The sequence below is a fragment of the Chelonoidis abingdonii genome, chromosome 2 (genome assembly GCF_003597395.2).
Source record: "Chelonoidis abingdonii isolate Lonesome George chromosome 2, CheloAbing_2.0, whole genome shotgun sequence".
Classification (NCBI taxonomy): Eukaryota; Metazoa; Chordata; order Testudines; family Testudinidae; genus Chelonoidis; species Chelonoidis abingdonii.
In genome coordinates, this window is record NC_133770.1 from 243,605,156 (window position 1) to 243,623,024 (window position 17,869).

Below are 17,869 nucleotides of genomic sequence, written 5' to 3' on the forward strand. Positions count from 1 at the left end.
ATCTACCACAGCCTTTGGCAAGCTGTTCAGTGTTAATTACCCTTGCTGTTTAAAATTTATGCCTTATTTCTAATTTCAATTTGGCTAGCTTCAACATCCAACCATTGGATCTTGCATTATACCTTTGTCTTCTAGATGGAAGAGCCCTCTTATCAAATTTCTGCCTCCTATGTAGATATTTATAGACTGATCAAGTCACTCCTTAAATTTCTCTTTAATATAAACGGATTGAGCTCTTGAGTCTGTCAAGCATGTTTTCTAACCCTTTAAACATTCTCCTAGCTCTTCTCTGAACCCTCTATTTATCAGCATCCTTCTTGAATTGTGGTCACCAGGACCGGATACAGTATTCCAGCAGCAGTTGCACCGGTGCCAAATACAGATGTAACTTGTCTACTCCTACTCGAGTCCCATTTATACATCCAAGGATCACATTAGCCCTTTTGGCCATAGCATTGTCCTGGGAGCTCAGCTGATTATGCCGAGCCTGAAGTCTTTTTTTCTAGTCACTTCTTATCAGGATAGGGACCCCCATCCTGCAAGCATGATCTGCATGTTTTATTCTGAGATACATATTTTAACTAGCCAGACAAACATACAGTTCCATCACTCCCAGCTTACAAAATGATTCAGATCACTCTGACCTGTCCTGTTGTTTACATTTCCCCAATCTTTGGGCAGGTCTTCACTACCTGGTCTATTGTGTAGACACAATAAAATCAATCCCTGATCACACTCCGTCGACTCCGAACTTCAGCTCACCAGAGGCAGAAGTAGAGTCGACAGGGGACCAGCAGCAGTCGACTTGCTGCTGTCCTCACAGCCAGATAAGTTGACCTAAGATATGCCAACTTCTTGTGTATCTTAGGTCAATCCCCTTGCTAGTGTAGACCTGGGCTAAGTGGTATGTGCAAACTTAAATTAGGGTGTCCTATTTCACATTGGCCACCACCCATTTTTTCTATTATACAGTTAGCAGCTATAATTAAAAGCAGCCTGTGGCCTCAATCCTATTGGAACAGTAGGAGAAATGGACACGTAACAAGGCCAGTTATGACTTCACTCCCCTGGAGAACAGGAGAAAGCAGTGATTTTTGAAAAAGGGCAGTTTTTGTGAGATTCTCTGTAGTTGAACATTATTTGCAAGCACCTGAAGAACCTGTTAGTTTTAAAGAATGGGGAAAAATGACCATGAATCCTAAAATAAGTTCTTCAAATTTAGTACATGTGCAAGAGTTCAGTGAGCTTTAACCATAGTAGAAGTTTGAAGCATGTGAATTATTCATTATCATCACTGGAGGGAAAGCAAATGTTTGACATTGAGTGCAACATTTTTAAAGGATCCATTTTAACGTAAGTTTGTTAGAGATTGAATTAATTGTAAATTTGCAGAAATCTCATGTATAGCAGCACTGTAATTATGGGAAGAATATTCTGTATGCTTCACATGTAACATGGCTGAATGTGTGTTCTAAGTGCAAAATTAAATAAAACCATACCAATGGAACCAGGAGGGGCTTCTATAACACATCTATCATGCCATTTTTGAAGGCAGCCACTGAAACGCTGGAAATTTCTTGTCTGTGGGGCTATGTCTCTAGCCATGGAAGAACAGTAATTTTCTTAGACAAATTATGTAGTTATTTGATTGTGTTATAAATATGCACTTCCATACATTTGTGTTATTCATTAGCTGAGACTTTCACAACTGTAGATATTTAACCCATTACACAGATGAGTAAAATGACTCTGAATGGTTCCTTGCCACTATCATGGTTCAACAGCAGAGACAGGAATACAAATCTGGTATCTTATTGTTGAAAAATACTTGCATCACAAGAATCATGAAACTGAGGTTATATAAAGAGGTATTTACACAAAAGGAATGAATCCTGTACTCTGAAGTTTCCTGGATGAATAATTTGTCCTTCATTTTGGATGTTGGTCACAGCACATCCTATCTTTAGGCCACAGCAAGTTTGAAAAGTATACTGACAACTAACCTATTTGTGCCCCTTTATTTCAGCGCTCTCATGTAACTGACTGTCAGGAGCAGAGCTGGTTAACAAACATGTTTTAATAGAAAATTAGTTTCTCACATATACTGAAAACTTTCATGTGTCTTAGTCTAAACTTGTTTAAGGGTGGTGGGGTGCTGAGAACCTTAATTTTTTGTTGTTTCAGATGTAAGGAGCCTGGACTCTTCTGTGCCCCTTCACAAGTCTGCAGAGTCTTGCCTAATTGGCATGGGGGAAGTACAGAAAGGAATTTGGGAAAAGGGTGGTGGAAAATTACTGGTTTGCCAGATGTATGTTGTAGTAAACTAAGCTTTGATTCTGCAGCCCTCCTAGGGCCTTAATCAGTGAATAGAAACAAGACCTTTACCCATCACCCGCCACCTCCAAAAAAAAAAGCGCCACTCTATACCTCTTCTCTGCTACAGTTGAAATTCAGAAGAGGGTGGGACTGGCTTAGCCTGGAGGTAACTTCATATTTGAGGAGAGGAAGAATAAGTGTGAAGTAAAATAAAAAGGAAGTAGTATTATAATTTTCTACTACTGAATCTTAATTATGAAGCTTTGAGAGTACTCTATTAAAACCCACTTCTAGACAATGTAACTATGCAGGAATACTATAGAAAAATCCCCAGGCAAAATAACTTGAGACTGTTATGCACAGAAATTTTTTTATTAACAGACCACAGCAGGAAAGTCCACTGATGGGCACCTGAAAGAGAAGACAAATTAACATTAACAATATTTAACTTTCTTAATGTCTATGTTACCATCATGTAGAACTATCAGTTTATCACAGCTGCTATTACTATATATATAACTTTCAACCACACTGAAAAGACCCATAGGCGCTAACTATTCAATTTGACTTTACTAGAAACCTATGCAAGTCAAACAGCTCCAACCTCAATACCCACATTTCTTATTTGCAATAAAGCACTGTCTTCTAGCTGCAGGTTTAGAACGTTATGTCTCCTAATATAAGAACATCAGTGTGAGGAAAGAAGCAAGTCTACCTTGAATGAAGAGGAAAGCTAGTATTTAAGGCAGAACACAATCAAGTCACAGTCCCTGCTGTTAATGTTGATGCTAAACTTGCATAAAAATGCACTTCAATTCAGCTCCACCTATGTTAAAATTATCAGTCTTGCATCTAAAGAAGGGAATTTTAAGCGAAGGCTTAAAGGCACTAATTTCAGCTTTGTGTTAAACGCTCAGCTGCACTGGGTCTCCCAACACAAACACTGCTCAAGGTGAGACAATGCTAACAGTAGGAAATATTTAGTAAATCTCCCTAATGTAGGCAAAGGGGCAGAGGGGAATAATCATACCCTCACAGGTATGTAAATTCACCTTCAGGCATACAACCCTTTAGAAGACATTTGCTTACATGGGCATTAGCTCAAATGAACACTATTCCTTATTAACCTGGGGCCTAGTTTTCACTACATTACTAGCAGACAATTCTCTGCCCCCTCAAAGTTTTGTAATGAATGAGAAAACTGAATAGTCTTTCCAAAGAGTTACTCATTGTTCATATATTTAAAGAGAATTTGTAAACAACTTCAGTAGATAGTAGTAAAGTAACTGGGATTTTCTGCAGGAAAGAAAATGCAGGGGAATGGAAACAAAGGGGAGAAAGTGTTTACAAGAGCTATAGACCAATGGAAGGGGTCTATAGCTTTGCTGATACCTGCAACCCAGATATAACATGGCAAGGGCATAAGAACAAGGAAGTGTGATTAAAAGGAAATGGAAGTGACACAGCAGTTTGTACTGACCTGTAGAACTAGTCTAGAATGGACTGAAACCGAACCCAGCTAGTGACAAGGAATGATCTTGAGGTGGAACACCAATCAAAATCATGACAAGCACCATTTCACTTTGAGCCATCTGTATATGTGAGCACAGAGGCAGCTTAACCACAGTCAGGGGAAGAAAGGAAAAAGTAGGGCTTAAACTTCCTTCCCACACGAAGCTCCTGGAAGCTTAGGCCACAATGATGTTCCCTCATGCTGGGTAAACTTAAAAGCAAAGTTCATTGATGGAAGGAGTGCGGACTGCATACTGATATAGGCTATAGAACAATGTGTGGTCTTAAAGCTGTTGGGATACAACTGAAAAAAACAGCAATTTATTTAGACAAGAGGGAACTGCCATCCAGTTTGTAGACATCTAACACAGGCAGTTTTGCTCAATTTTGAATGATTGAAGATTTATTTACTAGAATTTTAGAAGTGTGTTTTCATCACATTTGTTAAATTTCCAGGCAAGATGTTAAAAGCACTGCGCCATTAACCACCCTGAAAGTTACCCCGTCAGAACCAAATAAACAAACTTCTACAAAACTTGTGATCTCTAGACTAGCATAATAGCAATACAATGATTTTATCCCAACTTCCAAGTCTTATTCAGAAGAGCTCCCAAAGATTTCAAAGAATGGTCTACTTCCCCTCTCCTCACCAGCCAATCATCTATTCCTAGGAATACCAACTGCTTACTTAGGAAATATTTAACATTTTAAATTGCCTACTTGCAATTTAGCAGGTGGACCGAGAAACCAGCACCATGTGACTAGCCAACTACAGAACAAGCTTTTAAAGCACATAGATAACCAGCAAGTGGTAAGGGCAATTTCAGAGCTTATCACAACCCCCCTGTACTGCTATGAGAAGGTAGTTTCAGAGAAGGCAGCCCATTCACCAAAAGGGAGGAAAACACTCCCCATCTCCAGACAACCCCAAGCGACTACTGGAAAGAGCAAAACAAGCCAAAAAGCGGTTTGGGTCAATTGAAACATTATCTCAATTACTTTATTTGAATTGTTGACATTGGGAAGGTATCTTCACAGCCATAAGTTCACCTTTTAAAATTAAGGCCTCTCCTCCAAGGGCACAGAAAAGCATTTAGGTGTTCATAATCTCTAATGAGCAAGCAATCTGAAGGCTTGCTATTTTGTAGTGTAGTATAGTAAATTCAGTGATGTCAAGCACTTGTTTAATCTAATTTAGGTGTCTGGGTTTTTAAAAAAGGCATAAATAGGGCTTCGTGTCTGTCACAGAAGTCAAGAATTCTGTGATTTTTCACGCCCGCCCCCAGGATTTAGTCAGGGATATTTACAGTATAAGTCACGGACAGGTCACAGGCAGTGGATTTTTGTTTATTGCCCATGACCTGTCCATCACTTTTACTAAAAATGCCCATAACTAGGGCCCTATCAAATTCACAGCCATGAAAAACACATCACAGACCGTGAAATCTGTCTCCGCCCATGAAATTTGGTATGTTGTGTGCTTTTACCCTGTACTATACAGATTTCATGGGAGGAGACCAGTGTTTCTCAAATTCGGGGTCCTTCCAAAAGGAAGTTGTGGGGTAGGTCACAAAGTTATTTTAGGGAGGTTGCGGTATTGCCACACTTACTTCTGCGCTGCCTTCATTGCTAGGAGGCCAGCAGGCACCCAGCTCTGAAGGCAGCAACCCACCAGTAGCAGCACAGAAGGGTTTTAATACCGTATCATGCCATCCTTACTTCTGCACTGCAGCTGGCAGTGGCTCTGCCTTCAGAACTGGGCTCCTGGCCAGCAGCCACCACTCTCCAGCTGCCCAGCTTTGAAGGCAGCAGCAGCCGTTCAGAAGTAACAGTACAGCAACGCCCCTCTCCCTCTACCATAACCTTGTAACCTCCTCCACAACTCCTTTTTGGGTCAGGACTCTTACAATTACAAACACTGCGAAATTTCAGATTTAAATAGCTGAAATCATGAAACTTACTATTTTAAAAATCCTATGACCATGAAATTGACCAAAATGAACCATGAATTTGGTCCCTATAACTAAATCGTAGCCTTACTAATGTATAATTTCTCTAAAGGCATGGGAGTACATATTTCCTTTATTCTTCTTTAAAGCAGTGCTTTGTGACACCATATTGCTAAAATGGCCCAGTAAGTCTTTGTATCCAGTCTATTCTGCTCTGTCCATGCAGCACAAAACAGCTCCAGTGCATCTCTGCAGCTACCATTCAGACTTTGGTCACACAACAGAAGAAAACTGATACGACTAATTGCTATTCAGAACCCTGTGGGCAACAGTTAGCTGACAAGAACCAAGTCAGTTTCAGTCCACTGCTGCTTAGGACAGCTACAAACAGCAACAGAAGGTACTAGAACTGAAAAACGTGCCAGAGGATAGAGAACTCTGAAAATGAAAAGGGCGGGGGATTGAAGTAGCAGAACCCTTCTTATGCTCACAGCAGGGAGGGCAGACTGATTTATGCAATCTTTTCTGCCCACAATATTTTAAAATTCTGCATATTTTCTTTGTCAAAACAACAATATAATCATGCCAGTTTCAATTATTTTAGTAATTTATTTCAAAATACTTGTCAGCAAGTAGGTCTGTAACAATACAGACAAAAAAAAGATTCAGGAAATGTTTTACACAAGTAATATGCCTAGTAAGGAATCTAATTACAATACAGAAATGTATTTCCAGCACCCCTCACAAGCAGCACAAAAACTTCGGGAGGGAGTCAGCGGTAACCGAGGAGGCGAGGGACAGGGAAGCAATTGCTGGGAAGGAGCGTGGGAGTGAACCTGGTGGGCTGTTGGGTGTGGATGGGAGAAGTAGGGAGCCTCCCCCATGCAGACCCTGGCTGACCTCTAGCCTCTCCCATTTAGTCAGGCACATCTGCCCCATGGGGCCTGGTTCAATGCTGTTATCCCACTAGCTCCTGAGCTCACACTCCAGTCTGTCCCCTCCATGAGCCTTTCTGAACCCGTCTGTGACACTCCCTACCACAGGGGCCCCTATTTTGTCCATCCCATGCCTCCTCATCTGGCCCCACTGTGAGGAACTAAGCTTCTCCCCCTCCCTCTCCACTGGCTGCTGCCCTCTCTTCTGGTGCCTCAGCAGTCCCTAATGGGCAAAAGGTGTAACCACAGTGCCCCCTATATTCTGTAGAGGAACAAAAATCTGTGGAGGACATGAGTTCTGCGTATGTGGTCAGAATTCTCCCCTGAGCATCAGACTGTCATGAAAGGCTGATATGACAGAGGTCCCAAGGACAGCCAAGTGGAAACTGTTTTCCCATCCTGCAAAAATTATTCTGAACAATTTCCTGTTCCAAATGGGGACAAAGTCAATCTCAAATTTTCACAAACCCCAAATCCAAGAAGATTCCAGTTTAGGTCAACTGAAAGTTTCAGTAATTTTGAATTTTTTTTTTAAATTTCGAAACAGTCATTTTGAACCAGAAGCCCAGAATTTTTCAATTCAGATGTCATAATGAAATGTTTTGACAATTTTGAAATTTTTAAAAATCTGAGCTGAAAACTTGTCAAAACAGATCCTTTCCCACTAAACAGTTCAGTTTTGCCAAAGTGGCATGTTCCAACAAAAACATTGTCAAAGTTCCTGACGAGCTCTAGTGCCAAGCACGGTCCATGAATAGCACCATCAGAAAGCCCAACATATGTGGGTTAATAAAATGCATCGTACCATTGTCCATGGAGCACATTGGTGGGCTGACCTTTTTCTTATCAGCCTCTAGACTAGGAATTGGGTAGTCCTCAAGCTCTCTGACCATGTCAATAATCCATACTAACTTTTTGCTTTATGGTTTCCTTTTGCATGTTTTTTCTGAAACAGTCTATTACTTTGGCCAATATAGGGAACAGAGATGTGCTCTTAAGATACACACACAATTAAAAGTTTAGAAGTGCTTTTATAGTCCATACCTTCCCCTGCCATTTCTATAAGCACATCTGACTTTGCAAGGCCAAGAGCCAAATTCAAAGAGACCACTTGTACCTAGATTAGTGGTTACAAGAACAAACCCTTGTGGCCAGATGAAGTTAACTGATGGCTAACACCAAAAGCAAGAAGCTTTCTGGGAATGACTATTACTTTTGATCCTTTAATGCCAGTAAGGGCAGTCGTTTCCATTACAAATCCCAAGCATGGTTAAAAATATGTAAATTATTTGTTTAGCGAGTTAGTAGTAAACTGCTGGGGAAAAATATATAGCAACTATGATCAAGCTCCACACAATTTCTGTACATGTATTTTTTATAACCTCTGAGACAATTTTAACATTAAAAATAAGTTAATGATTAAATATTAGACACACTAGTTCAAAGGCTTCACCCTCTAACAGTTTGATCCAAACAAATAATATACATCAATTATATACCCCCCTTAAAATCAAGCAACTTTTCCTTCCACATCCACTGGACCACGTCCTTTACTGCATAATTAACGTAAAATTAAGGAGGTGTTAATTTTAAGGTACATTTTCCCTGTGACATTAAGCATCTTACCATTAGTTCATTCTCCTTATGAGCCTGTTAATCTGATCTTCCCTGTTGCCAGCATCTCCACCTTCCACAAAGTGGATAGTTTTCTTTTTCATTCCACCTCGAGGAGAAGATAACTTGAAGGGCCATAGAAAGTTGTTCACTACTTTGAAGTTCTTGCCAACAGTATAGATCTCATGGATCACATCTTCCATGCAGATGATGCCATATTTCTCTGAAATCCAGGAAACAGTAATTATACAGGACTATCAGACTAAAACCCATGGCCTGTGACATGATTACCTACAAAACACTATCCACAATTAAAAATTTGTCTCAAGTGTTATGTTCACTAGTAACCAATGCTATCTCAAGTTGTTTGCTTGAGATCAAGTCAAAGTCCACAAATCAGCATGCTCTGCTTTAATGTTTCAAAACAAGTTGTGTACTATTTTTCCCCTCAAGGCTGTTACTATTGCTAATCAGAAACAAATGGTTTGCTTCCCCCTTTACATATGAAAAAAGACAGCAAAACACTACAGAAAGTTTGTTTATATAATAATACTAGCCAGCAAGGTCAGGGAAAAGAAAACCATGATAATCTAATGAAATTTTGGTAAACATTGTTTCATAGTAGTCTTTTAAGAAAAATTAAGTTAAATCAACACTGATTACACACTTGCACCTAACAAATTCATCTTTTTTTAAATCTCACACAAACTGTTGCAAGGATTTAGTGAACAATGAAACAATGGCATTTCTATATTTAATGCAGTCTTTGAACATCAATTCACATTCTCCAAGAGCATCTGGTAATACAATGCAGCAATTGAGTGTTTCGTGTTGTGAAAACCCAATTCTTAGAATTGTAATGTAAAGAATAATGGACTTTCAGACCTCAGCAAATTATAAAAGTAGAACATATACTGCTATTTTTAGTGACTCAGGTAAATAAATGAAAAACAAACAAGAACAATTTGAATTCTGAATAGAAAAACTATTTTGCCATTAATTCCAGATGAATGGGGAGGATGAGGTTTCACCAACATTCAGTAACATGGAATGTGGAAATTAACTTCCTGCACCACAACATTAAATATCCCAAAATCTTAATCTGACTAGATACAAGATATTGATTACTGCATATTTAGTTAGCAAATTATTTCAAAACAGTTTAGACATACTTGACATTGTTTCAGTATTTCCACTCAATGTCTCGCTGATATTTTCATTCTTAAAAGACTCCTGCTTGACCTATCTGTTTTTCCATTAGAAATCAATGCAAATCAAGCTGAGACAACGTTTATAGTTGAATACCCTAGTCAAATTATAAAAGTTAGTTCAACTTTAATTTATCTTACATTTTTGAAAGTTTTGATTTCCAATAGGAAAAGCTAATACTTTCATTCCTGCTTTGCATCAAGTTGCCAAGACAGTGATTTACTGTCATACTGAAATGTAATTTTAGTGATAGAGGTAGTGTTCAGAATTTTTAAACTCATATTTTTAGCTAAATCAGATAATCTTAAGCCAAAATTATTGCTAAAAAATTAAGTTGTATTTACCAAGACACCGCTGAATCAGAGAATTGTCAGTTAGAGCAATGCGCTGCCTGTTGATCTTGCCGTAACCACGCTTGTAGATCAGTTCATGCACAGATTTCAGATTTGGGTAACTGAAATACAGAAGTGAGGTAGAAGTGATTGGGATTCTCATTCAATAATGCCAAAAAATGAAGTTCTATATTAAATTATTTGAGCTTAGTATGAGGACAATGCACATACCAACAGTGTTTCCTCTAATTTTTCCCACCCGTGTGCAGAAAGTATTTTGTTATGTGCACCAATATAGAGGTGATGTGTGACACATCACCTCCATATTGGTGCATATATCAAAATTCATGTGGCGGGGTGGGGCCAAGGGGTTTGGAGTGTGGGAGGGAGCTCAGGGCTGGGACCAAGGGTTGAGGTGCAGTGGGTGTGTGTGGGGGGAGGACTCTGACTGGGGGTACAGGCTCTGGGGTGGGGCTGCGGGGTTTGGGGTGCAGTGGGACTACCTGAGGAGAGAGGACCCCTGGGCTGGGTGGGAAAGTGCCTCTCCTCCAGCCACAGCAGCTCCGGGGTGCCTGTCCCCTAGCTGCGGCAGGTCCCAGTTGGGCTGGGTCAGGGCGCCTGTCCCGCTGTTGTGGCAGGTCCAGGGTTTGGGAAGAGGTATCTCTCGCTGCCGCAGTCCTGAGCACCAGCGCAACACTGAATAGGCAGTTGTGTGGCCATGCGGCTTAGAGGGAATTTAGCATTCCAAGGGTAACAATCCAGTGCAACACAATGAACACAAAACACTTCATGTTGCACCAATGGGAATTCATGACTGAGAGTCAGACCAGATCTTGTGTTTTCTTTTTCTGCTACTTATTTCAGTGTTGAGCAATACATTCTGTATTTTACTTTTCAAATTCACTTGATAAAGTTAAATTGAAAACTTTACTTACCCCCAGGCAATGTAGGGTTCAACAATCCGCAGCATGTTAATTGAAGCCTTATTGAGTTTTACAAATGTGCCATTGAAAATCTGACGCAGGCGAAGGAGCTGCAATACCTTACGGACCTTTGGGCTAACTCCATTGATACTGCAAAGTGCAGAAGTGATATGCTTAGATTTACATTTGTCTGTAATATTCAAATAATTTGATCTACATGGCTATGTGGCTTTATTCACTAATCTACCATACGCTTACCAATAATTCAAAGTAACCATTGTAGTGAACTGTATTATGTTTTACCATTTCTATTTTCATTCTCTGAAACTGTCACTCAAAGCAGATCTACTACTTTTAATCTGGAGTCTCTCTTCAACAAGCTAACAAGAGCTTAGTCTGACCGACTCTTGAGCAAAAGCAAAGCAGGAAGGTGATACTCGATTCACAATTCAATGCCCCCACCAGAAAACAACCAGGAATATAGTTCAACTTCAATGAGCTGAAGGTACATCCTTCTTTAAACAGTCATTTTCCTGGATCACTAGTTGATTTCTCTCTCCTAGTACACCTTTAAACAAGCTATTTGGAAACCTGTGGGGAGATTTCTATGGTGCCTCATTAATAATGGTCTGCAGACTTATTCATATTATCCAGTTTACGTTATAAAAGTAACAAATACTAATTTTTGCAATGTTGCAGATGTATAATAGAAGAACAAGCATGAGAACAGTTTGAATTGATAGACAAACCTACTATTTTATCATCACTCCAAGATGAAATGTAAATGAGGATAATTCACTCTCCATGCAGTTGCTACTTTGCCTCTTTTACTGACAATGCTAAAACATGAGCTTCATTCCCAGTATGCTGATGGAACTAGACTGACCGAACAAGTCCTCTGCTGGTACTGTCAATCCACACCTACCTAGACCTTCTAGTGGAAGGCTTTTATTACAAATTATATGAACTTTTAAACATTCTATAGTGCTGCTCTATCAAATATGGGAAGGCTAAATTTCCCCCATACATCTTAACAAAATGAATCTATTCCTCATGAATTTTAACCATAGTCAAAAATGGTAAATATCTTACCCTCTGATCCTGATCACAAAGGCCAGTTTTGGTTCAGCAGGTACATAGTAATTGCCAGCTTTGCGTGCCATTCGGGCCATACGAATCTCACGTCTATACATTTGCCTGTACTCCTTGTGATAGGCCTGAGCTCTTGCATAGATGAGTTTTCTTTGCGCTTTACGAAGCTGAAATTAGGGATAAAATGTCATTCAAAAGTACACTATGTTCATAAGCATATTAACCTACAACAGCTCAATAGTATCATTCCAAGAGATCAATAAGCTTTACAAAATGTGTATAACAGATACCACCCTAACATATGAAAGCAGAAAAAAATCAACTTTAGCTTTAAAGTGCTGTAGCATCTCCTGTGCATATAACAATTATTTATTATAACACTTTGGACTTAGTTAAGAGAAGCAGATCAGTTTGTTTCCCTTACCTAGTATTTAGAGTAATACTAGTGACATTTTGGACCTTTAAAAGGCCTTTAACAGCTATGTCATAGTGCACCAATATGCAATTTCTTACTGAAGAGGCTATCTTCCTGCCATATACCAATGAACATTAAACTCAACTTCAAATCCTAATAGTGCCTCTAAGATTACTCTCCCAAATATTACTTTTCTTTCTGAAGGGTAGTGTGTCTTGAGTAACTTACAGTATTCAGACTGTGTTCTGTCTTGATCAATCTTCCGTGAATAAATTGGTAAAATACCCTGCAAAATGTCTTATTAACAAAACAGCTGTCTATATATCAGATTTAAGATCTAATAAATTCTATTTCCATCTCTATGTATTAAGACTGCCTTTACTGTATAATTAAATTCAAACAAGTAAGTTTATTAAAATATTTACCTTCTTTTTAATCACTAGTCTCTTCAGACGCTTGGCCTTTATATCAGCAAAAGCCTTTCGCTTTTTTAAAAGGCTTTCTGGAACAGATGGCACCTTCTTTCCTCTAAATTATAAAAAAAAGACTTGAGGGTCTATTTATAGATCACTTTCACATGGCAAATAATGAAAGGTGTATCTGCAAATTTAGCTGAACTAAGAATGATTATAAGCAGCTTTGATATACATAAATCAAACATGGAAACAAAAGTGCAGGCCTCAGCATCCTGGATCAGTTTATAATTACATTTTGCCTCCCTGTATCTTCAATTGTTTAGGGCCTTACTCAGGCCTGAACTCCTGTATATTATAATATTTACTTATAGCCTCTTTCATCCACAGATAAGGAAACTTGTACTGCTGTACGCAGCTAAATAGCTATATCTCACCACAAGGTAACTGCCCTTTATTGATCCTTCTAGGTGTTTATAAAACAACCACTTATCTGAATACTTACAAATTAAAAGCAACAAGCAATTTGAAAGACCATCATCCAACACTTTCCTTTTAGACACCATTTGGGAGTCTAAAAAGTTTTGTTTTTTCATTCTACTTAAAAACTATCACTGGCTTAAAATTGAGGCAAACGCTCTCAAAAAATGGATCTTATATCTAGCTCTGAATACAAGTCAGTACAGGGACAGTCCAAGAACTGCTGACAAACAGCTGCAATGGTGGCTGTAGCAATCCCTGGCTATAGCTTGAATACCAATTAAATTTGATGATACTTCATTATGAAGGCAGTCTAAGGTCATTACCACTAAGGCTTGTAATTCAACTTTGTTAAGTTTTGTGGGAGTTTGTCCGAAAGACCTTCTAAGAAGTCACTTGTAGTGTTAGAAGAGTAACATCAGTTTGTAATGAATCATACATTTAACGCTAAAGTGCCCTCGGATACATGGGCACAACTCCCACGCATATAAAGGCAGCACCTAGCCCTAAATAATGCTTCATACAGCACATTAACACGGCAAGAAAAGAGAGGAGCGACTGCTGCCACAGGGACACCTGCCTATGGGACACGGCCTGGGGAGACTGTACACGCTGTTGGCCCATCCCATCATGATGGTTCCTGAACCGCGACATCTCTCCCCCTGCCCCGCTCCCGAAGACCCTTCCTCCTCAAGTACAAGGGCCCCACGCGGTCAGGCCGCCGCACCCAAGAGACTCTCCATCAAGTCCTGCGCGCGCCAGACAAGGAGAACCAACCCCCCTGCCGCCCCGGCCACATTCAGGTCTGGCCCGCTGGGGAAGGCCTGAGGTGAGTCCATACGAGCGGCAGCGGCGAGGCAGAGCACCGGCGGTCGGGCTCGGGGAGCCGGCGGGGGATAGAGGCCGCCACGCCGCGGATGGAAACGGATTTTCCCGGGGAAGAAGCTGCACTTACTCTACGCCCGCCATGATCCCCACCGGAAAAGAGAGCGCGCGCATGCGCATCACACACTTAAAGAACCCGGTCCGGGAAGGGCCAGCAGAAAAGCCCTGGGTTTTGTCTAACGCGGTGCCCGAATACAATTTAGGAATACGGAGATGACTACGTGAGTGCCTGAGCTAAATTAAAGGGGCTCAGAGCTGGATGGGACTCTAGGAGCGCAAAGCGAAGGTTAGATGGCTCATTGAAACACACAGTAAGCTTTTACAGACCAGGAGGAAGAGGCTATAAACACTTTCCTCTTAAAACATTACTAAAGCCCCTCCAGCTTGGCTACAGCTTCAGCATGCCTAGCTGGGCGCAATCCACAGTCCCCACAGTGTTCAGGCCCAGAGGTGTAATTAAAAATTGTAAACACTATTGTTATTACATTAAATAATTCATTTCCATAGTGTGAGTGATACACTTCAGTTCCAAGAGATGTTTTATCGGGCTAAATCCTGAGCCTAAGTATTGGTATGACTTTGATGGGATCAGGCAGGGTTATTATTTATTTTTATTATTTGCCGAATACTGACAATGTATTCCATACACGACACATACATCAACAGAGTTTAGGCCATGAAAGAGTTTAAAAATCTCAAAAAGTTGATACAGAAATAAACTTGCTTATTATTATTATAATCTAACAATGTTTTGTTTATTTGTGGCCCTAACTAGTTTTAATCATGCATTAAATGGATAATCTTGTTAATTTTATTTTGGGTCTCAGACCTAATGGTGAGAAAAAGGGACTGGAAATTGGGCAAAGACCCAGTCTCGCAAACAATTATGCACGAGTTTAACTTAATTTGTGTGAATTGTCTCACGGACTTCAATGTGACTTTAAGTCTTCGCAGCATCAGGCCCCCAGTTTCTTAGGTTCCATTTCCATCGTTGCAGCCAGCTGATTCATTGTGCAATTTGAAAAGTCATTTAAGGCATCACTGCCATAAACAGATGATCTTCAGTGGAACTGCATCCACTTGACTAAAACAGTCTGTTCATCTAAGTATTTTTACAATGTCCACTCACTGTGCTCTAGGGCCCCATTCCTGCAAATGCTTACATAGGGATGAAACTTTATTCCAGTTTTCTCATTGATTTCAGTGGAACTGCTTATGGAGTAGAGTTACACACATGCAGACCAGTCCTATTTAGGGTGACTAGATGTCCCAGTTTTATAGGGCCAGTCCTGATTTTTGGTCTTTTTCTTATACAGGTTCCTATTTACCCGCCCCCCCACTGTCCAGATTTTTCACACTTGCTGTCTGGTCTCCCTAGTCCTATTGAAAACAATAGAACTGTGTGTGTAGTGAGGTACCATTCAGTGGAAGTAAGAGTTAAGCAGTTTGTCCCAGAATAATCAACAGTGTTACTATCTATTATTTTAATTGATCTGTTTTGTTTGTTTTGCTAGGTGTTAGCTATTTTATTGTAAAATGTTGAATTAATAATAATATATTGGCATTTGAACAGCAGCTATGTTAGTATTACAGATATACAAACAAATGAAAATACTAATGTATACTAGTACAGCACCTTACACTCATGAATCTTATTAAAACTAGAGTAAATAACAGTAGCATTAAAAATACATGCACAAGCAAATAAATGTTCAATTAAATTGTTATATTAGAATAACTATCGTCCTATAGCTAGAATTTGACTAACAATAATATGCTGAACTTTTTTCTGTGTCGAACACTGCAAACTGGTTCGTACGTCTGCTTACACATCACCCTTCCAACAGTGGGCTCCTCCGAGAAGCAATGTGGCCGGTGATGACTACAAGTCCCAGCATACCAAGTACCACCTGGCCACGGCTCCAGGACGTGTTGGAAGGCAGCAGCCGTATTGCATGCTGGGACATGCAGTCCCTGAAAGTCGCCAGACTCAAGATGGCGCATCACACCCTGGGCCCTGTATGCTAAGGGAGCCGCTTTGCATTCTGGGACATGTAGTCCGTTCCAGTTCCTTCTTCTAGCTAGAAGATTTGGACGACAGTCAGGACTCGCGTTTCGAATCCAACCGCGAGGTCCCTGCCGTGGAGCGATGCGTTCGGTGTCCCCTGACAGTGGGACCGAATGTTCCGCTGAGCGGCGGGGTGGGGGGATGTGAGTGGCGGGGGCTTGGGCACGTATCGCTGTGCGAGCCGCCCTGTGTGTCTCAGGCGGCGGCAGAGAGCGGCGCTGGGCTGGCCGCGGGGAGGTGGCGGTGGCGGTGGCGGCGGCACCACTGGGGAGGGAGTTGTTGCTGGGTCTGGGCCCGCGAGGGCGGAGCCTGGCGTGCGGGGGCGGATCCCACCGACTCACCGTGAGTGCGGTGGAGGCTGGGCCCGGTGTGGGAGGAGATGGGGTGGGGAGCGCACGGAAAAGGGCTGGCGGGGCAGCAGAAGACCTGGTGGGGCTTGGCGGTGAGGAAGGGGTGGGGCTGTGCCGGCGGGTGCGGGGGTGCGGTGGAGGCGGAAATGGGCTGGGGGAAGATCTGGGAATGCAGAGTGGGCTGGGCTGGAGGAGGGCCTGTGAATGGGGTGGGGGAGGGGACCGGTTTCCCAGCCGTGGGTATATAGCGCGCGGAGCGTGGAGATGCTCCCTTCCAACCAGTGGCGGGGTGCAGAGCACCGGAGGAGGGAGCTAGGCAGGGGCGAAGGAAAGGGAAACCCGGCGCCTCGTTCCCCGGCTGAGCAGTGGAGGTGGCCCCTCACTCTGCGCTAGTGATCGCCGCTCCTCAGCCAGTGCCAGGGGGAGCTAGCCCCGGCTGTCGGCAAACTTAGGGCGGCTCGATTGGGCGGCTGAACTTGCTGGGTGGCGTTCGGCGAGGAGCTGCCGCCCTGGGGGAAGGAGATCTGGTAGCGCAGAGGGAGCTTGTTCCTGTTTAAAGTCTCCCTGTGTTCAGCCCTGTAGCCAGCGCTGCAGGCACAGCGGCTCCCGAGCAGCCAGAGGAGGCAGCAAGCGCCGCGGTTCCCAGGCAGTAGCAGCCCCAGGTGCCTGCAGGCAGTGCGGAACTTAGGAGCCTGGACCGTGCTTAGTGTTGGGGATAGTGGGTCCCTAGGCTGTTTCTCGCCGCCTTTCCTCCTCTGGCTGCCAAGGGGAAGCTTTGCACGGCCCCTTGCTCTGTAGGCTGAGTGGATTGTGCCACGGTTGCGGGTGTCCCTTAAGTTCATTGGGCTCCGCGCGGCTTTTCCCCGGGGGGCTGATCTTTGCTCTTTGGAGGGGGGCTGCGGGACCCTTTGGAGCACAGCAGGCAGGCGCCCCTGTACCAGGGCATCGGAGACACCCCTTCCCCCGGTAGGCAGCAGGGACTGTAGCTGAGCCCTTGGGGGACAGCGCTGCAAGCATGAACATCTTGCTGGAGTTCTTCGTAGTCACTTTCAAAGTGCTCTGGGCGTTCGTGCTGGCTGCGGCCAAGTGGCTGGTGAGGCCCAAGGAGAAGAGTGTGGCGGGGCAGGTATGCCTCATCACCGGGGCAGGCAGCGGCTTGGGCCGCCTCTTCGCCTTGGAGTTTGCCCGGCGCCGAGCGCCGCTGGTGCTGTGGGACATCAACACCCAGAGCAATGAGGAGACGGCAGGCATGGTGCGCCACATCTACCGTGAGATCTCCGAGGAGGCGGTTGCCGCTGCGCGCCAAGGTAACTGCGCTGCCCGCTTCAGGCAGTGACATACTGTGCTCCTGCCTCTACATGCTGATGTATTTTCTG

At 42.5% G+C, this 17,869-nt stretch overlaps 2 protein-coding genes across 3 annotated transcripts in view; one reads left to right on the forward strand and one right to left on the reverse strand.

Annotated features, from left to right (window-relative positions):
• Positions 1 to 2,669: 2,669 nt before the first annotated feature.
• On the reverse strand, positions 2,670 to 14,219 carry RPL7 (ribosomal protein L7). The gene is made up of 7 exons (XM_032784746.2): positions 14,146 to 14,219; positions 12,723 to 12,825; positions 11,883 to 12,049; positions 10,803 to 10,940; positions 9,880 to 9,989; positions 8,339 to 8,549; positions 2,670 to 2,727 (listed from the first exon to the last, which is right to left on the reverse strand). The coding sequence occupies exons 1-6, from the start codon at positions 14,193 to 14,195 to the stop codon at positions 8,341 to 8,343; spliced, it is 777 nt and encodes a 258-aa protein (XP_032640637.1). The 5' UTR covers positions 14,196 to 14,219; the 3' UTR covers positions 2,670 to 2,727; positions 8,339 to 8,340.
• A 2,459-nt stretch (positions 14,220 to 16,678) lies between these two features.
• RDH10 (retinol dehydrogenase 10) overlaps positions 16,679 to 17,869 on the forward strand; it is a 42,043-nt gene continuing 40,852 nt past the window's right edge. For both annotated transcript variants that reach the window (XM_032784744.2, XM_032784745.2), the window contains exon 1: positions 16,679 to 17,800. In XM_032784744.2, coding sequence (XP_032640635.1) covers positions 17,509 to 17,800 — 292 coding nt within the window. In that variant the 5' untranslated portion in view covers positions 16,679 to 17,508. The remainder of the gene's footprint in view (positions 17,801 to 17,869) is intronic.

Bases quoted from the DNA above. Each gene is read 5' to 3' on its own strand.
- RPL7 (XM_032784746.2), bottom strand. From the start codon at position 14,195: ATGCGCATGCGCGCGCTCTCTTTTCCGGTGGGGATCATGGCGGGCGTA. The intron at 10,941-11,882 runs GTAAGATATTTA...TGCACTTTGCAG, and splicing joins TTTGTGATCAGGATCAGAGG to TATCAATGGAGTTAGCCCAA. The intron at 8,550-9,879 runs GTAAATACAACT...CCTGGATTTCAG, and splicing joins TCTGATTCAGCGGTGTCTTG to AGAAATATGGCATCATCTGC.